At 42.1% G+C, this 21,910-nt stretch overlaps 2 protein-coding genes across 5 annotated transcripts in view; one reads left to right on the top strand and one right to left on the bottom strand.

Annotated features, from left to right (window-relative positions):
- Window positions 1-21,910, bottom strand: part of LOC136825859 (sialin-like) — a 198,023-nt gene that overhangs the window by 7,653 nt on the left and 168,460 nt on the right. The window lies entirely within an intron of this gene.
- LOC136825825 (kelch-like protein 30) overlaps window positions 1-21,910 on the top strand; it is a 123,944-nt gene that overhangs the window by 84,596 nt on the left and 17,438 nt on the right. For all 4 annotated transcript variants that reach the window (XM_067082780.1, XM_067082794.1, XM_067082787.1 and 1 more), the window contains exon 8: window positions 3,188-3,309. In XM_067082780.1, coding sequence (XP_066938881.1) covers window positions 3,188-3,309 — 122 coding nt within the window. The remainder of the gene's footprint in view (window positions 1-3,187; window positions 3,310-21,910) is intronic.

Here is a 21,910-nt window from a genome sequence, read left to right as displayed (position 1 = left end):
AAGTCTTTTTAAACATTTTACCCATAAAAATATATACCTGTATATGTACTTCTAACCCTTCGAGCCAATAACAGAGAGAGAGAGAGAGAGAGAGAGAGAGAGAGAGAGAGAGAGAGAGAGAGAGAGAGAGAGAGAGAGAGAGAGAGAGAGAGAGAGAGAGAGAGATGAACTGAGTTGCTTACATCAGTTAAACAATTAAAAATGTCAATAATACAGTTTATATTATGTTTATCTTTCTATCAACCACTCTCCCTTTCCATCTGTCTTTCTATCTACCCAACACTTACCTTTGGTGAGAGAGAGAGAGAGAGAGAGAGAGAGAGAGAGAGAGAGAGAGAGAGAGAGAGAGAGAGAGAGAGAGCAAGTGGGCAACATATATTTGACCAAGAGTGGCAATACTTTCTACCCTTTGTGGTCAGTATGTCAAGATATTTGACATATTTGACAGGTTACACCCTCCCCCTAACCCCAAAGCTTTAGAACAAGACTGGGAAAAAGATGAGGGAAAGAATTTATTGAACTAAAATCTTAATCTAATTCACTATATATTTTCTTGAATGAATTGATATTTTGCTGTGTTTACATTAATATTAATATTTGAAAATTAGTAAATCGTTTATTTATCATCTAAAACAAATAAACATACATGGTACATATGCATAAAAATTCTCTCATCTCAGCGAGAGAGAGGGAGAGAGAGAATGAATTATTTTTTTTATTATTTGATATTATTTGATCTTATACCTAATATTAATATTTGAAAATTAGCACTGTAAATCATTATTTCACCATGGAATGTATATGCACGTTCAGTACAGTATTTAGTCACAAAAATAAAAAAAATAATATGAAAATACAGAATATTGCTCTACGAAAAAATCTGCGAATGGGTAAGTTTTCCTACAAATAATTTTTTAGATAGATTCCACAGAAAACTCCGCAAACCACTGAGTCCGCGAATTGTGAGAACGTGAATCCGGGGGGTTTACTGTATACTGTACCGCATCACAGGAACCCTAATTACCATTTATATTTTTGTCACATCTGATCTCATGTATCATGCGACCTTTAAGATTTTGTCCCCAGAACATGATTTTACAGTATATCTCTTGTATTGTGCAGTTGGATTTTCAGTTGATTCCATTATTCATGCATTTGTTCAGCTGCAGCTTTAATTTAATGATATACTTTCTTAAGACCTCCTTCCCCATTGTGTGAAGGATGTCACCATTGAGAATTGGCAAGTTTTTAAAAAGTCACCAAGTAATAGCTTAATTAAGAAGAAATAGGTTTTTGGTGAGCTTCATGCTCTGCAGATACATTACACATTACACAGTTGAATCTCAGTGAGAAGTCTTGTAGCAGGCTCATGCAGTGGAGCAAAGTGCACAATGAGATGTGTTACACAGGCACAGAAAGTAATCACAATGATGATGATTGTCATCTGTTTGGTAACTGCAAAGGAGTAGAGAGAGAGAGAGAGAGAGAGAATGTAATCCCAAGTGATGAGAGATTTACAGAGAGAGATGAAGAGAGATCTGTTTGAGAGATCCAGGAGAAAGAGGCCAGAAGAGAGAGAGAGAGAGAGCCGAGGTATTGCTTGCATTGAAGCCTATACAGTAACATACACTCCTTAACTTTTTTATTTATATTTTATGCTATTCTCATTTATATTTTTACTGTATTTTCTCATTTTTTATTTTTACAGCCCAAAAGATAAATGCAATGGTGGGTAGGGTACATACGTATACACACACTCATTCGCTGGTGTCGGTGACAAGACTTGAGTTATACATACAGTAGTACTATGTGTTACCAACATCTACAAATTTGCATTTTAATTATTTTTAAGTGATTAGAGATGAATATCAACAGTGATAAAATATTCTCTTTTTATGATATATGTGCTAATCATGCTTAAAGTTAACTAAACCTGTAATGAAATACTGTACAGTAAATCAAGTAAAGCAGACACAAAAAAAAGGCAACATGATAATGCTCAAAAAAACATACACACGCACACAAAATATGAAGCCTACCATACTGCATGTCATCGATGAAAGAAAAAGAACAATTTTTTTTGTGTTGGATGGACTGTATTTTAGGGAAAAAGATAAAAATTTTTTTGTGGAAACTATCGTATTATGTTGCATACAAGAAAAATAAAAGGTTTACTGTGTTTTTGTGTCAGCATTGTGTGTGGGGCAAATGAAAAATATTGTGTAGCCTACCTTACTGCTTGTCACGTACGAGAGAAAAAGAAGGGGTTTACCTTTTTTGTGTGTGATGTAATTTGGGGAAAACGATAAAAATTGTTTGTGTAAACTATCATTTTATGTTGCATACAAGAGAAAAGGGGGTTTACTTTTTTGAGTACAATATGTTGTATTTTATAGTGCTTGAGGTAAGTGAAAAACATTGTGTAGCCTACCATACTGTGTGTTGCGTATGAGAGGAAAAGAAGGGGTTTGCTTTTTTTGTTTTTAAGAGTATTTGTGGAGTTTATTTTGCTACAGATAAGGGAAAATAAGGTTAGATAATTGCTTTTTGCATAAAGTTTTCAGTTTCAAGTATGATGATTGTTGTTTGTAATTATATATTTAGTGGTCACAGTTAAGCAGTATTGACAAAGTTCAGTGAGGAGTATTGACAAAGTTCGGTGAGGAAGGGTACAGCGTTGCCCTTACACACCCCCAGATTTTTTTTTACTTGCCCTTATCTGAATTTCACCCTTACCTGACAGGGCCTTGGCTCTGTTAATTGGGACAATTGAGGGATCACTGTATTGTGGAGCTAGGGACTCTCTGGATAATGTCAGGTTCCAGATAAGGAAAAAGCATAAACAAGAGACATCCGTACTTTAATTTGAGCAAAAAAAAATTTTTTTTTTTCTCAAAAAAACCTTACTCAGAAGACCAGAGGCTCTGGGAACACATGTAAAGGTTACTGTCTACCACTGATATTCTTGTTAAGACTAATGAAAATATCTAGAATTTTATTTTGAAAGGAGAAAATTTGCCATCTTATAAGTGAAGGGTTTTTTTGAAAAATACTCATTGTTTCACAGATTAGATTTTATCAATGGAACAAAATTTTTTTGTATTTACTGTAGGTTCTTTTAATCTTCTACTCGATTCCGTATATTTTTCATTCTATTTCTGTAGAGTATATTTTGTTTTCTCTTTAGGTTGCCTAAACCTCGACGTCATCATATGATGTGTGCTGTTGATTCTATTATTTACATTTTGGGAGGTCTTGGTCGACATAGAGTTGTGCAGAATTCTGTCAATGCTTATGACACAGAATCAGGTGAGTAACGATGTGAGTGACAAGTGATTTTAATGTGAAGTCATTTAAGTTTCTTTGCACAATGTTAAATTGGATTATTTATTATTGCACACTAATGGAATAGAAGATTTTCTTGAAAAGTTCTGTACAGTTGGTCATGATTGAAAGTTTATGAATGCAGTGAATGGCAGGACAGTGTGTTCTTTGGAGGATGATTCACATATGAAATATCATAATCAATACAACTCAGGAACATTGGTAATGGGCTACTGTATTCCCACATCTGCACTGTTTGGTGTAGACTCAGCAATGCCTCCTTTGCAGTGTAGGTTCCTAATTGTGGAAAGTAGGAGGTAACCGTTTTGGCTGCTGTTTTTGATAGTAAGCAGAATATTGAGAAACTCTTTTGGCCTCATTCCTATTTTCATGAAACTAAACTGAATAAGTTAGCTTTCTGATCCCCTGAAATTAAGAATCTTTTACTTGATCTTGACATTTATGGAGGTGTAGACTCAAATGGTATTTTTCTTTTGTGTATGTGAAAATTCCTAAATACTTATCAAGTTGTCCAGTATATTTGTATAATTTAGCTGGAAAACTTTTTTTTTTTTTTTTTGCACTTGTTGGAGTATTGAAAATGTTACTCTATTTTTATTTATGTGTATGCAGTACCCATAACGTAGTTTGTCCTTAATGTGAATGCAGTACCCATGATGTGGTTTGGCCTTTAAAACAAGCTCGTAGTTTATAAACATAATGCTATTTACAACAGAACTAAAGTATGATGGTTAGGTTTATGATGCTGAATTCCTCTAATCCAGATATTTTCATTGACTGTGTTGCTTGAACTGCATGCAACTCATTTAAAATTGTAAATGTCATTCTTGATTGGAATTTCATTAAAGAAATATATCCATGCTATCTCTTCTTTATTGCACATGCTCTATCAGGTTTTTGAGACCTGTCTGTTGTGAGAAAATTATAAGAATTTTCTCTTCTGTGTTTTGTATAGTGTTCCAATGTTTGGTCTTCAGCAACTGACTTGTGACTTAAATGGTTGGGCTTGAGGTCTGTTAGAATTCTTATCCCAGTTCATAGTACTGCATTAATCTCTGGCAACATTCTTCAGTTAGTTGTGAAAAGTGCAAATTGTTTTTAAAAATTATCATTTCAATTAGATGTTTTAACTAAAGGAAAATTTCCACACTGTATCATTAATATAGAAAATCTTTTCAGACTATATGATGTCTACAACAGTCTAGGCAGTAGCCTAGATCAGATTTAGTGAAAGTAACTTAGAATATAGCCTAAGTGTGAACTAAATAACCAGGTAGTAGCCTAAATTAAATTAAGTAAGAGCCTTTTAAGGGCAAGAAAAAACAGTAGCATAGATATAAGGCTACACATTAGTGAGTTTTTTCTGTTTCATATAGCTTATACACTTAAGTGTGATCTAACTAATGGGGATTAGGCAGTATCCTATATTAGGTTAAGTAAGAACCCTTTATGAAACATCCCATTATTGGACCAAACAATAGCTTAAATCTAGGCTAAACATTAGCTTAAACCAGTTAGCCTAGAACCAGATGAAACGGTAATTTGGGCTAGATGAAATGGTATCCTAGATTTAAGGCTACATATTCGGGTAATTTTGTCTCATGTAACCCATACCCTTATGATGAATCAAATAACATGGACTAGGCAGTAGCCTAGATTAGAGTGAGAACCCTTTAAGAAATATCCTATTATTGGGATTATGTAAAAACAATAATCTGGGCTATACAAAATGGTAGCCTAGGTGTAAGGTTACATATCAATGATTTTCTGTTTTATAGAGCCTGTACATTAAGAGTGATCTAAATAATCTGGGATTAGGCAATACATTATACTAGGTTAAATGAGATTATTTTAAGAAATATATTTCTGAGTCCAGTCCGTGTCAGCCAGTGAAATTCCATTACAGCACGAATTTCAGGGTATAACCTGCTAGATATACCAGAGAAAAGAGCTTTCAGGAAAGCTGGGGTTATTACCTCAGCCGAGCGTCTTCTAGGAAGGCGTCGGCATAAGAAGGGGTGAGTGAATTACCACTACCACGAAACCTACTCAAAGATCTCTCCTTATCAAAATCCCCCGAACAGAGCGGTGAGCCGTTACAGCCCCACACCAAACACTCCGCCAGGACCGGGCGACACCAGCGCCACCTACCTCATTCCATTTTCTAGCACGTGAATCTTCTGTTTCTTTTTGTGTGCTCTTCCATCATTTTGGATTTTTTCTGCTTTTGACGATGGCGTCGAGCAGCTTTTACCATTTCCAAGTTAAGTACCATCTTCTTGTGGGGTTTTGTTCTGATTTTTTGGCTGTTTATAGTCTCGTATTTTCATAAATATCGAGATCTTATTATGTCGCCACGGCCCCCTAGCCAGCCATGTCGACATGCAGGCGCCTCCTTCTGTTCTTTTCAGTTGGAGTCGTCTCCCCAGTCGTTATAGATTATTTTTGCCCCCATTGGTTCCCTTCCTGGTGGTTCTGCGGTGGCTCCCCTCTTATCAATTTTTCATTGGCCCACTGGCCTTGGGGAGTGATGCCTCCGCCTAGGTCCCCCCCCCAGGTTGGGTTCCTTATTGTTTTGGTCTTACTAGGCTAATTATTTTATTGAAGATGGTGCTCTCTCTTTTAGTTTTATTTTTAATTTTTTATTTTTTTTTGTTGTGGTTTACCTGGTGCTGGCGGCAGCCCTCAGATCTAACCGCCTCCCCGGGGGGTAGGCTACGCTCTCTGTTGAGCACATTTTAGTTTTTATGAGTTTGGTTATTTGGTGAGTAGGCTTGTTAGCTTCCATCCCCTTGCCCTGGGTGAGGAGTTCAGGTTGAGGGAGTTTTGTTGCTGGTTTCCTCCGGGATCGTTTTTAGGTGGGCAGAGTGAGCCCCTTGGTCCTCTTCCTCCATTGGGGGGAATCGAGTTCTTAGGATGTGTTTCCTCTAGGCTAGCGCCCCTTGCCTGCCATTCTCGATCCCTGGTTGGTTCTCTGCACCAAAATTTCTCTCCCAGTTGCTTCCTCCTCCTTTACCCTCCTTTTTTCCTAGCCTATGTTAAGGTTAGGTCCATTTTAGCCGCCTAGGTAGAGTCGGGCTTCGGGTTGGTTGCTTCCAGTCATTCCACCCTTCCAAGATTCATGGTCTGGGGAGGTATGGTGCAGTTGAGCGGGTGAGCTTCTCCCCGTCTCCTGTTCCTTCCTGGTAGCCTCCTCCCCCTCCTTCCCCCTCCTCCTCTCTCCAGCCTTGCTACTCGTGGGGTGACGCTAGATGCGTTTTCTCCGAGTTCAGGGACTTCTCCTTGTTGGTTGAGGGATTCGCCCTCCCATATTGTCCCTAGCATCGCTGTATTGGGGTTGGTGGTTTGTTTTCGAACGTTTTCACTGTCTCCCCGTCGGTTTACGCTGATCTGTTTATATTTTGCTTCACCCTATGTTATGAAACATATGAGCATTTTACCTGTCTTGTTTCTCCGGCGGGGAAGTAAGGGTGAAGGTTTTTTCATTTATAGGGGAACGGATCCTCCGTCCTCTTGAGTTCTTACCATCACTTATTACTGTTTTTATTTTGTTTTTTTTAGATAAGTCTGTTATCTACAGGAGTATTTTCTTTATTTATTATATATATATATAAGTGAGTCCGGTCCTATACCAGGGTCTCCGCCGTTATTTTACTGGCAGCCCTTATGGTTGGTTCCTGGTCTCTCTTTCATTCATTCCGAGTACTCCGGGTCTGGAATCCTACCTTCCACTCTGATGTAATTTGGAGCTTATTGGCCCAGTTTATGATAGGGAGTTCTTCTCCGCGGAGTATTCCGGTTGCAGTTGAATTTCCGGCCTCGCCAGCTTTATTTTGCTTAGGTGGGAGGTTCATGTACTTTTCTTTACAGACTGTTCGCTGTGAGGAGCCGGGTGCACCGCCTCCCTCCAACAACCGTGACGGTCACGTAGTTTGTCGGACCCACGCTGGTTGTGCGGTCCGACTGGATGACCTGATTGTTTGGCACCCTGATGGTTGTGAGGTTTGCTTTGCTCTCTGCACAACTGTCCAGGATGAGTTGGTAAGTGACAGTCTTTACATTACTCCTGCCTTATGCTCCTCATATTTATACATTGTTTATGAGGTTCCCGGAATGGTTTTCGTTCTTAGCTAATTGTTGGTTTTCTTACAGGCGGATGAAACTTCCAAGAAGTCTGCCTTGAATCCCTCCGGCCTGGGTGGCTGGGTTTGGTAAGAAACGTTCTGTCGGGAAGCCCCACGCTCCCGACGCCAGGTTGAGGGACTTACTTTACCCGGCGCACGGGTGGCGGCAGCAGTGCCTGGAAGATCTGGCCACCTATCATCCAGCAGATCCGGGGATGAGACCCAGCCACCCCAAGTGGATATCCTCTACGCTGAGGTCTCGGAGGATGTTGCCGCCATGGATCTCAACCTGGAACCAATGAATGTAGAGCAGGACCAGGTGGTAAGTGGTGAGGTAAGTGAGGTTGTTGGGGCGGGCCCCCTTTATTTGACTCCCCTGCTTCATCTGTTTCTTCATTTGCAGGTTTTTGTGAAGTCTTCCTCCTTGGGTGATAGAGCTCCATCTGCTATCCCCAAAGTTGAAGTTGAAGACTTCATGGAAGGCGAAAGGGCTACAAGTCCTCGACTTCCAAGAAGGCATTGCCCTTCCCCGTCAAGGCTAAGGTCTCAGGGCCTGTAGCTCCGGGAGCAAGTCTGGTTCCTCCAGCAAAGCGAGTAAGAGGGCTGCAAAACCAAGCCCCCTCCCGCCAACCTGCTTGGCGACAGAGGCCTTTGCTACTCAGCTTTATAAACGGTTTACGGAGGACTTGGATTCAAGATTTAACAAAATCTCGAGAAGTTTGCCAGTCATGATAACATACTGGCGGGAATGGCTCACCCACCCCCAGCCGAACCACAGTATGTTATCCCCGACACTGCGGACCTCCCGCCGCTTCGATGTCGGTAACCTTGGCGTTTTGCACTCCGGGCCATCCAACATGATGGCAAGCTGACTTGATGGTCTTGCACGAGACGGGTTGGAGGAACTGGAGTTCTTCCCCCGATCTCCTGCCCCCTTACCCAGGCCGTCGTGAGGCTCACGGAGGAAGCCTGGATTAGGGGTCAGACAAGGTTCCTAGGAGACTGTCATCGTCCCTAGGGACCAAGCAAAGTCGGCTCTCCTGCGCACTCTGGACGGAGTGGCAGGCAGATAACACGTAGTTGACTCCTTTCAAGGGGAACTTCACCATGTTCATCCTGGGAGACGACCTTCCCACCCCTTGTTTGGACAAAGTTGCTCTGGCTACGGCCCGGCGTGCTTTGATGGTAATCCTTACCACAGCTGAGGAGACAGACCCTACTTCCTGGTATTCCCAGGAAGTAATGAGTTCTGGCTGGAAGCCCGCCACTTTCACGGTCAGGGAAGCTGGACCCTTCTGCGCCCACGCAGTTTAGTGAGCAACTCCCAAGCTGCCTTGACTCTTTGAAAGCGGAGTTTGATGCTCGGGTTAAGTTAGCCCGTTGAACTCCGTATGCCTTACTGAAGCCACGGCCGCCTCCTGCTCGGACGAACCTTTCTTTCAGGTCCTGGCTAAAGTCCTTCCTGGGCAGGCTTCCAGTCTGACTTATTTGAATTTATTATGGCCAGACTGGAATGTAGGAAGTTCATCTTTGCGTGCGACTATCCGCTACGAGCCTAACAAGCTCGTGAAAAGCTCGATCTGGGACCTAACCTCTTCCCTGAAGAGGAGGTCACAAATGTTATGGCGAGGCTACACGGGCCAACCAAAGTCTTCGTTCGCTGGGGCATTTCAGCCTAAGCGTAAGACCCCAGAATCGGCCGGCCCCCAATCGCAGAGGAGGAAAAAGGTTCAGGAGGCATAAGAGGCCCTACCATCAGGCGGTAGTCCAAGCCGTCCCGGTCTCGGCAGTGGCACAGCCTTCTACTTCAAGGCTCACCCCCAACAGTATGTGCTGGTCCAACCAGCTGCACCCTCCTATGTGGCTCTCGCATACAACCCCACATATGAAGGCCGTGGTTATTTTCACGGCCTTAACAGGGTTGCAAGGGGAGGAAGGCAAAAACCCCCATAGAGGAAAGCCCAACACCACCCCAAGGGAAGACCTGGACGTGGTAGGGGGAATAAACCCGCCTCCCTCCCACTGAGAGAACACAGGTAGGCGGTCGCCTGTTTTGGTTCAGGGACCAATGGACCTTCAGCCCTTGGGCACACAGCATTGTGTCCAAAGGACTAGGATGGAGCTGGATCAAAACCCTCCTCCTCTAACCAGGTTTTACCAGCCACCCACATCAATCCTAAAGGATTATGTGACAGAATTGCTCAACAAACGGGCAATAAAGAAAGTAAGGCACCTAAAGTTTCAAGGCAGGTTATTCACTGTTCCCAAAAAGACTCCGATCAGCAAAGAGTGATCCTGGATCTGTCGCGTCTAAATCTCTACATAAAATGCGACAAATTTCGCATGCTTACGGTAGCTCAGGTCGGACTCTACTTCCGCGTGGAGCCGTCACCACCTCTATCGATCTTTCAGACGCTTATTATCACGCCCCGGTTGCGCGGAACTTCTCTCAGTTCCTCGGTTTCAGACTTGGGAATCAAGCCTACTCCTTCAGGGTCATGCCCTTCGGTCTGAACATTGCCCAGGATATTCACAAAGCTGGCGGACACGGGGTAGTACAGCAACTCCGGTCTCAAAGGGATATCCCCTAGCAGCATATTTGGACGATTGGATAATTGGGCACCAACAGTTCCGGAGTGTCAGAAAGCCACGTCCATAGTCATCAATTTCCTGGAGTCGCTAGGGTTTCCAACTGAACAGAGAGAAGTCCCGCCTGACTCGAGTCCCGGTTTCAGTGGTTGGGTCTCCAGTGGGATCTGTCATCTCACACGCTGTCCTTCCGCCTTCCAAGAGGAAAGAGATAGCATCTCTCACCAGGAGATTCTCAAAAATCCATCAGCATCCCGCCGGTCCCAAGAAAGGGTCCTTGGGTCTCTTCAGTTTGCCTCAGTGACAGACCTGCTATTAAAAGCGAAAATTAAAAGACATAAACAGACATGGAGTCGAGCCAATGTCAAGCTCAGAGACAAGGTCTCCTCATTCCTCAAATCTTAAAGACAAGATTGCGTCCCCTTGGGCCTCGGTCAAGGGCCTGTCCAATACAGTTCCGCTTCAATTTCCCCTCCGGCACTAGTTGTTCACACAGACGCTTCCCTAAGCGGCTGGGGGATATTCACCAAAACAAAAGTACAAGGAACGTGGTCCACAATGTTTCAGCAGTTCCATATAAACACCCTGGAAGCTATGGCGGTCTTTCTAACTCTGAAGAAAATCGCCCCCAACCGGATTCATATCAGGTTGGTATTGGACAGCAGTGGTAGTTCATTGCATCAACAGGGCAGCCCAAATCAGGCCGAGTAAACCAAGTAATGGTTGCTATCTTCTCCCTGGCGAACAAGCACAGCTGGCACCTGTCAGCCACCCACCTGGCGGGGTGTGCGGAACGTGGTGGCGATTCCCTGTCCAGGACTACTCCGTTGGAGACGGAGTGGTCCCTGGACGTGGAATCTTTCAAATGGATTTGCCCGGGTTCAGGCCTCCAAGTGGATCTGTTCGCAACGGAGAGCAACTTCAAGCTCCCTGTTATGTGGCTCCCAACCTGGACCCTCAGGCGTATGCCATAGACGCAATGACAGTAGATTGGAACAATTGGGAGAAGATTTATCTTTTCCTCCAATAAATTTACTGCTGAAAGTTTTACACAAACTCAGGACATTCAAAGGTCAATTAGCCTAGTAAGCCCCTATTGGCGAAGAGCAATTGGTTCCCTCTTCTTCAGGAACTGGGATTCGGAGTTCGGTTCCCAAGCCCATTCTGACTCAGACAGTACAAACCAAGACTGTGTCAGCTTCCTCAAGAATTCAGAATGCCTAGTTTTATGGACTTTATAAAGTTCGCAGCCCAAAAGGAGCGAACATTGACCCCGTCAACACTCTGTTTTTAGAATCAGATAAAAGAGATTCTACTATTAGACAGTATGACTCAGCAGTCAAAAAATTAGCCTCCTTCCTAAAAGCATCTGAAGCCAAAATCATGACAGCTAATTTAGGAGTTTCCTTCTTTAGATCATTGTTTGAGAAAGGCCTAGCTCCGGCCACTATTACCACAATCAAATCAGCATTAAAGAAAGTATTTCTTTACGGCTTTAAAATCGACCTTACAGATTCTTACTTTTCATCTATCCCCAGAGCATGCGCTGTCTGAGACCAGTATCACGCCCACAGTCTGTTACGTGGTTTCTCAATGACGTCCTCAAGTTAGCATCAGAGATGGATAACTTTCATTGCTCTTATCAGGATCTGTTAAGGAAGACCTTATTTTTGATTAGCTTGGCTTCAGGTGCTAGAATCTCAGAGCTGTCGGCTCTCACTAGAGGTGATAATTATGTGAACTTCCTCCCCGTCTGGAGAGGTCCTCCTTTCCCCTGACCCAGTTTTTTAGCTAAGAACGAAGACCACAGGACAGGTGGTCTCCTTGGAAGGTGGTGCCTTCCTCAAGACCAGTCTTTATGTCCAGTTTATACACTTAAATCTTACCTTTAAGAACTCCACAGAGTAAGTCGGGTCCTCTTTTTATCAGGGAGAAAGGTGGTACTCTTTCACTAAATGCTATAAGACAACAAATTCTTTATTTCATTAAACAGGCCAACCCAGATTCAGTTCCCAAAGGTTCATGATATTCGAGCAGTTGCTACTTCCATTAATTACTTTCATAATATGGACTTTTCAGAACTCTAAATACAGGGTTGGAAATCACTCCTCTAGTGTTAAACGCCACTATTTAAAATCGCCAAGCCCTGAAATTTTCTACCATAGCAGGGAAGTGTCATCTCCCCACCTTAATTAATCATATCCTTTGTCCTTTCCTTTCCCCCCCGCCCGCCTGCCTCATTTACTTTTCTGCTTATTCTCCTGGTTGATTATACCTCACTGCCTGGCTCCTCATATTGATGTTTCTTGTACCTGTTAATGGAAAAGTGTAACCTGATATGCCATGATTGTTTTTCTTATGGGTACTGGACAGTTTTTATTTGGCCCATGTACCCCAGATATATGTATATATTAATGCTCATTGATTTTTCTCTTACGTGTTTAGAATAAGTTTATGTGTGGTAGTTTTAAAGGTTATATTTACAGTTATTTTGTGCACATTTCATGTTTCACTTTGCTTTAAGTAATTTTAAGATTTTGAGGCCTCTTCTCCGTTGTGTCAGGGACCTCCCCAGTGTTTCATAGTATTAAGTTTTTGATGTGCCTTAGATTTAATATGCCTTAGTCTTAGTATTCTTGCTCATCTAAAGAGATTCTTTAATTAAAATTATTTTGGTAAAACTTTTGCCTTTTTCTTCAGATTACCCCATTTCTTTTCCTGGTACTGTTGCAGCCTTAGCATGATTCTCTATCACGATTTTCACCGGGCTGACCTCAGGACTGGACTCAGAAAAGGGATTTTGACAAAGGAAAGTCTATTTCTGAGGAAGGTCCGTGTCACCCGTGACCCTCCCTGATCACCTAGTACTCTCCCCCTCTTGCACATGCCAAGTCTGGGTTAGTGCTAGCATGGAATGAGGTAGGTCGCGCTGGTGTCGCCGTCCTGGCGGGTGTTTGGTGTGGGGGCTGTAAGCGGCTCACGCGCTGTTCCGGGATTTTGTGGGGAGATCTTTCGGTAGAGTTTCAGTGGTAGTGGTATTCACTCACCCCTCCTTATACCGACGCCTTCCCAAGAAGACGGCTCAGTAGTAACCCAGCTTCCTGAAAGCTCTTTTCTCTGGGTATATCTAGCAAGGTTATGCCTAAATAATCTGGGATTAGGCAATACATTATACCGGGTTAATGAGATTATTTTAAGAAATAGATTATTGGCTTTGTCAAAATCCTTTTATAGTGGGGTTAGATAAAATAAATAATCTGGGGTAGACAAAATGGTAGTCTAGCTATAATGTTATATATTAGTGAGCTTCTGTTTTATATAGCCTATACATTTAAGAGTGATCTAAATAATATGAATTAGGCAATACCCTATACTAGGTTAAGTGAGAATGTTTTAAGAAATATCCTATTATTGGCCTAAGCGGTGGTTTAGACCAAATAGCCTAGGAATAGATATAAACAGTAACTTAGGCTAATAAAATGGTAACCTAGTTTCTAGACATTGTTAGCTGTTTCAAAGCTACATTTGGGGTCTTATGTAGCCTGTATCCTTAAAGTTGATATAAACCAAGACAAGGCAGTAGCCCAACTAGATTAAGTACGAATCCCTTTAGGGTACATCCTATTATTAGCTGAAAACGGTAGTTTAGATTAAATAAAGCAGTGACCGAATATTGGATAAAAGAGTAGTCCCGGCCAGATAAAACAGTAAACTAGATTATAAGAGGGTTCTTTCCTCTATAGCTTATATCCTTAAGTGTGATTTAAATAAGCCTAGACTAGGCAGTGGCCTAGATTAGGTTAAGAGAGAACCCTTTAAGAAATTCTCTAATCTTAGCCAAAAGGTAGATTATGCTAGAAGCATTAACCTAAGCCAAGTAAAACAGCATCTAGGGTTAAATAAACAAATTAGTTTTATAGCAGTTGGCCTGAATGGCATGACATTCAAAAATTAAATAACCCTTCCAAAAGGACTTAACAGTGTATAGTAATGCAGCTATATACTGGTGTCAAAAATAAATCTAAATAGTAGTGTGGTTAGGGTAACATAGATATTCAACACATAACAATTTGGTAAATAAAATATATTACAGCTACACAGTCGTAATCAAGTTAGTCTGTAATATTGAATATACTATCTGTATAAGGATTGCAGGCAATTAGTATTAAGTAGTTCCTAATGAAAACTTGTTTTATATCACTACAGGGACCATTATGCAAGACCCTCAGGTCAAGTGTTCTGCAGAAAATTGCTTGGTTTGTTTTTTACCAGTAGGTTTGGCCCGTACCACCTGCCATGAGCATAGTCCTTGCAAAAAACCAGGAAAATATGGTTGGTCACCAGATATGTGTGAAATTTGTGGTATCTTTCTGGCAGCAAGTTCTAAGGACAAAACAGCTCGTTTTAAGCTGTCTGATGGGTCCTAGGGTTCAGTAGGAGTGAGGAAGGGGGAGATTATATCTTTCTGGCAGAACTCCGGCAGCAGATATTTAACCCTTTCTCAGAACAAGATTTATGTTTAGGCCAAAACCCAGAAACATGTCCCCAGTACCTACCCAGGTTAACCCTGCTGAGGAAGTGGAGGAATCTTTACTTGGGGGTGACATCTGTATTAGTGGACATGAAGTGGAAATTGCCACTGAAACAGCCTTGCTGAACCTGGAAACGATCAGGGACACAAATTTCATCCATACATGGGAGAAACTTTCCAGAAGGAAATCTATCCACCATGCAGCTATCAGATGCTGAAGAGGATCTTTCCCCAAAAAGGGATACTGTACTAGGATCTACCTAACCCCGACTGAAATGACAGTCTTAGAGGGGTACAGTAAATCACCCGGGACCTCTGCCCCTTGGTTAACATGCAGTTACACTTCAGTTGTTGAAGCTCAATCAGATTGCGCAGGCTCCCCCAAAAGGGATACACAGTTTGTGACATTTGATCAGTTCCATATAAGGAAATTATGAACATCAGAGATGTCCTTGCCAAAGAACGGCAACAAATAAACAACACGATACACAATTCCGAAAATTAAATTAGGTTAGTCCTGTACACCCCAAAGTGTAAGAGTACTTCCCATACCCAAAAAGTGAGAGTGGATACAAATTCTGCCCAAACAAGGTCTGATGTTAGAATTCTGACTGGAAACAACAAAATGGCCAGTTCGGACTACAAAACTTTAGATCAAAAGATAATAGGGGCTCCAATATTTACCCTTGATAATGCTGATAATCCTTGGCGAGATGACTAAATGCGCATTCTCTATCCCTATGGTAATTATCTAATTAATGAGAGAAAAACCATGATCAAAGTTGTACATGTAAAATTTAGAGATAGAGAAGCATTCCTTAATACAGAATGGTGCCTGGTACCACCTTCAGCAGACATTGAGAAACCACTAAAAGAAACAGTTCTCCTATCTGTGTTTTTAGCATTAAAAGATATAGAAGACACCCTTTACCAGGTTAATGGAAAATGGACCTCTACTGCTATTTTGGATAAGACCCAAATTGCCTGCCAAGTAGCCCCAGGCTTCTGTCCTTTCTCTTTTAAAATAATTAATCATGTGAAGGCAGGTTTTCAGAATTTTGTAGTGACTAGAAAAAGAGAGACACTGGTAGAATTAAAGTCATTTGCCACGGTTATCCCAGTCTCGAATAATTGCACCAAGGAATGGACAATGCTTCAACTCTGGTTTGAAAGGAATCAAAAGGCTTCCAGAAGACTCCAGAACAATTTTTGCTGTTGTGGCCAAAAGTCTTATGAAAACCCTATGGGAAGCACTCTATGACTTTCTAGAGTGACGCATGAAAGTGCGAATGGAAATATTGGAGGGCTCCAACAAGTCACTCCCCAGTGTGACTTTACTATTACACTCTAACCCCTTCTGTAAGGACCTTTGGGAGGAAGAGTTTGTGGCTCAACTTAACTGGAAGCCTGCCAGCAGGGTGTACAGTGTAGAGGTCCTCTCCTTGGAAAACATACTTCAGAAACAAAAACCCAAAATTTCCCTTTACCCAACCAAAAAAAATGCTCGCTATGACCAAATGTCATATAAGCCTTCAGTCACCCCAAAAGTTTCCTCAAAAACAGGTTAGGTGGTCAGAAGGGACAGCTCCCTACAAAGGGACAACAACAACAGCAAGGACATCCTTTTCACAGGGTCCAAAGACATTCCTACAGGAGAAAAGGAAAAGCAACATCTGGAATGCCTACCAAGGGCAAAGGCAGAGGAAGAGGTGGATCCCAATAGGAACTGTATGGTTGGGGGTCAGCTTCGATGACACCACAGGCAATGAAAGTCTTCCCCTTGGGGACACAGCATTATTTTCCTTTAAAGGGGTATGTTCGTTACCAAACACATCTCTTCAATGTCTCCAAAAAGGATTCCTCCGAACGAAGGGTGATTCTCGACCTATCAACATTGGACAGGCACATTGTTTGCCAAAAGTTTTGGATGTCTACCGTTGCCCAAGTACGTTCAGTCATTCCACAAGGGGCCTGGACAGCCTCTATAGATCTGAAAGATGCATACTGGCATGTCCCTGTTGCCGTTCCCCTCAGCCTCTTCCTAGAGTTCTGGGTAGGGAAGGATACATACAGTCTTGCCCTTTGGGCTCAACAATGCCCCCAAAAATTTTTGAAAATTAGCAATGGTAGTTGTTCGAGAACTCAGACAAGAAGGAATACAACCAATAGCCTACCTAGACAAATGGTTAATCTCGGGCCCCACAGAAAAAGTTTTTGAGAAGCCTAAGAGCAGTGGTCAACAGACTCCAGTCAGTAGGTTTTCTAATAAATTTGAAAAAATCCTGTCTCACACCCAGCAGATGCTTTCAGTGGCTGGGACTGTGTTGGGATAATATTCACAGCCAGTTGTTTCTCCCCATCAATACTCAAAACAGAATAAGGAAAGACCTCAAAACTTTCCTTGCACAGCCAAGAGCTTCCAGACAGCAATTAGAACGCATGATGGGCCTGCTGCAGTTCGCTTTGGGAATAGATCCAATACTCAGATTGCAACTAAAAAATGTGAACAAATTCTGGCTGCCACATGCAAGAAAAAAGATGCGAGACCGACCTCATCAAAAGAATCAAAAAGTTGGGGAGATACTTTGGCCTTGGACCTGGAAGGAGTCTTTGGCAAAACAGGTCACCCTGACTTCTCCGTCTGTACGAGTGACAATACATACAGATGCCTCGTTGACAGGTTGGGAGGACATTGGGAGGATTGTCAGGTGGGAGGGAGGTTGTCAGCTACTCTGAGGAATTGTCATATCAATTTCCTGGAGCTGTTGGTTGTCTTTTTGTCTCTCAAAAAACTCAAACCTCAAAAAGAGACACATTTTGTTGTTTCTAGACAACATGACTGCAATGTCCTGCACCAAGAGGTTGGGAACACGTTCACTTCCTCTCAATATACAGGTAGTAATGGTAGCCATCCTTCGGATGACACAAGCTAGGAAGTGGCACTTGTCTGCAGTTCACATCACAGGGTCCCTCAATGTAATAGCAGACTCTCTATCAAGGAAAACAACACCCTCAACAGAGTGGATGTTGAATGACTACTCTTTTTAAACAATAGCCAACATGATTCCACAACCAGAAATGGACTTGTTTGCCACATATGAGAATCACAAACTTCCAGTGATTGTATCTTTGAACTTGGACAATCAAGCAACAACAAGAGATACCCTCCTACAAGACTGAAACAAATGGAAGGCAATATACTTTTTCCCTCCACTGTCCCAGATTTTGAAGGTTTTGAGCAAGCTTCTAACCTTCAAAGGAACAGCTTACTTAATAGCCCCAAATTGACCGAACAGGCATTGGTTCCTATTACTCCAACAATGGGTGAAAAGATCAATTCCACTACCGTCCACTGTTCTAGCTCAGACAGTAGGAGGGAAAGCACGGGCATCATTTCAGATTTTGGATGATGGAGGCAAAGGCGGATTGGCGAGTGAAGCGAGCCTAATCACCTGGGTTTTTTTTTATTTTGAGCTATTTTATGTGATTTTTGAAGCACATAAAATAGATAAATAGAAAGATAACTTTAATGTGATGAGACATTGGAATTTCGGTAGGAATAATGGAAAACCAGCTGCTGTTACTTCTTGGGGCTTGGTGGGGTGAGGGGGGACAAGTTGAGGTGGGGGCGTCTTGGGGGCAAGTTGGTTCCCGAACCAGGTCAGGAAGAGCCAACGAGAGACCCACTGCCTCCTCAGGAGGAGGCAGTCCCTAGATGTCCAAGGACATCAAGGGGGAAGAAGCAGCCTTCCTCTCCTTCGGCCGACGGAGATCTATCCGGTTCCTGGGACCCCCTCAGGAGAGTAAGGGAAGAGGTAGCAGAAGACGAAATCGAAGATAAGCTGAAGAAGACGTCGGCTACTTCCACAGGGCGACTTCCTTCACCTTCACTCTGACATCATCTTGTGAATGGTGGACACGAAACACCATAACCTCCAGGGCAACTAGACAGGATCACAGCAGAATTTGCCCAGGACACGACCACCAGGAAAAGCAGCAGGCACGATCAGGACAGCCGATGCAGGAGCTACAAAAGTGGTTCAGAAGGCGGGAGCTACAGCAATGGCCAGGAACGTCACATGAACATTACCAGCAGCGACAGGAATGATCAGGACAGCTGCAGCAGGAGGAAAGAGCTGCCCAGAGACTGTTACAAAGTCAACAGGAGCATAACGCAGGAAACAGCAGGAGCAGACAGACCACAGATATGTCAGAGGCAGTGCCACAACATACATGAAGGCCAGCAATGACAGCGATCGATCCACATCGGCGGGAACAGAGTCGGAACAATCCCGACGTGGAACTATGCCATTCCAACCAGGTACTGTGGTCGATCCTGAAGCAACACTGTATGAACATTGGGACTCCTTCAGGCAAAGATATCCCAACTAAGATATCCAGCCAACTGCTGCTGTGCCTACGATGCTCACTATCAACCTGAAAGAAAAAGCAAAGATGATTACTAGAGGGAGACTCCTCTCGCTCCAAGGGGAACTGCTCTACACAGTAAGAGGAGGCCCCTGAGAAGAGGTCGCCCGACCCCCCCCCCCAGTCTTCGCCTGAAGAGCGAGCGAAGAGGGCAAAGGAGAGAGCTCTCCCGAGGGAGAGATAAGGAAGAACTTACAAGGGTAGAAAAGGAAGGAGGGGAGGCCATGAAGGGCACCATGGAAGCGAAACTTACCGACGACGCCTGCAACCTCTCACCCCCCCCCAACTCTCCATAGCGCAGATGACGAAAACAACACTCAGTGCAAGTAGAAAGCAAGTAGTCATGCCCTTGTACAAGGAGGGTGGTAGCCCAAGAAGGGGAGCGAACTTGTTATGTCCCCATCAATGTAGGGGAGCGAAGATATTACGTCCCAATCTAATATCTCCAAACGTACAGGGGAATGCCTTCATTATCTAAATAAAGGGCTACTAGAAGAGAAGCATTACCACTCGGTTATGCCCCTCTAAATCCGCCCTTGGCCATCAAACCCAAGACACAGACGCAGGGGAGCAATGGTTTATGCAAGGCTATCACAAACTGTGGGTTTGTATATTAATAAATATCAAACACACATAATATATACACAAAAATACAGAAAGATCCCACCGGGATAATGAAGAGGTTAACAACAGTCAGGCAGAGAGATCCAAAAACACGTCTGCAACGCATGACGGCTGAAAGCAATCTGGAATGTTTACATCTGGGCAGGCGGGTATTCCCGTCTACCTGACGCTAGTTACTGCCTAACCACCTTGTTCAATAGTTTAATGGACGTGTCCAGCCTCACCGTAAGTAATTCCTAATGTAAAGGACCAATGGTTTGTATATCGTGTCGGAACAAATAGGTTTTTCCTACGTCAAAACTTGTTTTTTAATTATAGCATAAAACTCTATTTTCCACAAATAAGATACTTATGACAGCCCATGGGGATAAAAGAAATAGGTCAAAAGTTATTACTCATAATAGTTACTTTATCAATGTTTACCTCTGGTAAGGAGGTTATGTTTTTTTCATTCTGTTTCTGTGTTTGTTAATAAGATTAGGTAGATGGTCGAGCAAAAAAACTTTGCAAAAGTTGGTCATGGGGACAGGCAAGAAGTGATTCAGTTTGGGAGAGATGGGAATTAGGTGAAATAGAAATTTAACCTTGGTCTTAACTTTTGAGTTACACAGAGTAGAGAATTCATATTTGATATGCTTACTCCACTAATGAAGTAGAAGTGCAGTGTGAGGTCAGGGTCATATTCACAAGTCAGGAGTGAAGCAAGAAATCATCCAGAGCCATAACTTTGACATTCATATTTTACTACTAAGGTAGACATGCAAAGTGAGGATTTGGTCATATAGGCAGAGGTCAAACAGAAAATCAGTCAGGGTCCTTACTTTAGAACTATGCAAGATAGAGAGTTCATGTTTGTCATTCTTAATCCATTTCCAAATTCCAATGTGTAAAGGAAGGCCAAGGTTACACTCAGATGTCAAAGGTCAAATAGAAACTTAACTATAGCTGGAACTTTTGCCGGACATGAGACAACTTCATACATAGCATGCATACTCAGCTAATGAAGCTGATGCAAAAAGTGAGGTCAAGGTCATAATTTGGGGTCAAAAATCAAAAAGGAATTTAATGTTAACTTTTGAACTATGTGAGGTAAACTGCATATTTGTTTTTATAGTTACAAATGATGCTAATGTTAAGAGTAAGGTTAAGGTCATGCTTAGAGGTTGAAGGAATAATATGAATTTAGGGTATGTTTTTGGCTCAGTTTGATTTTTGTTTTTTATTATGATTACATAAACATTTTGTGGATTTTTATGCATACTTTACCAAAACTGGGCCTCAAGCCTGGCAACAAGTGGTCAGATTTTGGAAGATAGGAATGAATTAGAATTTAAGGGCAAAAAGACATTTAGAGGAGTGGAATGCTCATCCTTAGCTGAGGGTTGTTGTTGCCTAATGTTTTCGTAGAATGAATTTACATTGACAGTACAGCAGCTCACTGAGATGTCGGACTGTGGTACAGGTATATCGTATTTATGGATATATCGGTGCTAAATGGAAATATCGATTTGAAGGTTTTCGCCTCTGGATCGAGTGCTGAACTGTTTTTTCAAATCAGGCACTCTTAGTGGGTACACTACTCAATTACCAGCATCCCTTGCATTATTATTACTGTTTCTTTATTAATTTACTTTGCTTTCAACTCTAAAAAGTATGCTAAAGCTTTCAATGTCCTGTATATTAATAGACAGCTGTTTGCCAATGTTAGTTACCATAACTACCACATGTTTACTAAGAGTTGCGTTACAGTTGTCTTGTTAACCCTTAAACGCCAAGCCTCTATTTACAAAAACGTCTCCCGTATGCCGGCGGCGTTCGGTGAGTTAGCACCGAAGAGGAAAAAAGTTTTTTTCAAAAAATCACAGCACGCTTAGTTTTTAAGATTAAGAGTTCATTTTTGGCTCCTTTTTTTGTCATTGCCTGAAGTTTAGTATGCAACCATCAGAAATGAAAAAAAATATCATATATAAATATTGGAATATATGACAAAAAAAAAAACTCTTATATAATTGTATACAAATCGCGCTGTAAGCACAACGGTTAAAGCTAATGAGTTAATTTTTTTTAGTTGTATTGTACACTAAATTGCGATGATTTTGGTATATAACAAATTGTAAAACGATCAAAGCAACACAGAGAAAATATTATCACAAAATGATGCATGAATTCGTAACGAGCGGACGTAAAAAATGTTTTTTTCAAAAATTCACCATAAATCAAAATATTGTGCTAGAGACTTCCCGTTTGTTGAAAAATGAAGCTAATTGAT

The sequence above is a fragment of the Macrobrachium rosenbergii genome, chromosome 3 (assembly GCF_040412425.1).
Source record: "Macrobrachium rosenbergii isolate ZJJX-2024 chromosome 3, ASM4041242v1, whole genome shotgun sequence".
Classification (NCBI taxonomy): domain Eukaryota; kingdom Metazoa; phylum Arthropoda; class Malacostraca; order Decapoda; family Palaemonidae; genus Macrobrachium; species Macrobrachium rosenbergii.
The sequence above is the reverse complement of the archived record's forward strand: the minus strand, read 5'-3'. Positions and strand labels throughout refer to the sequence as shown.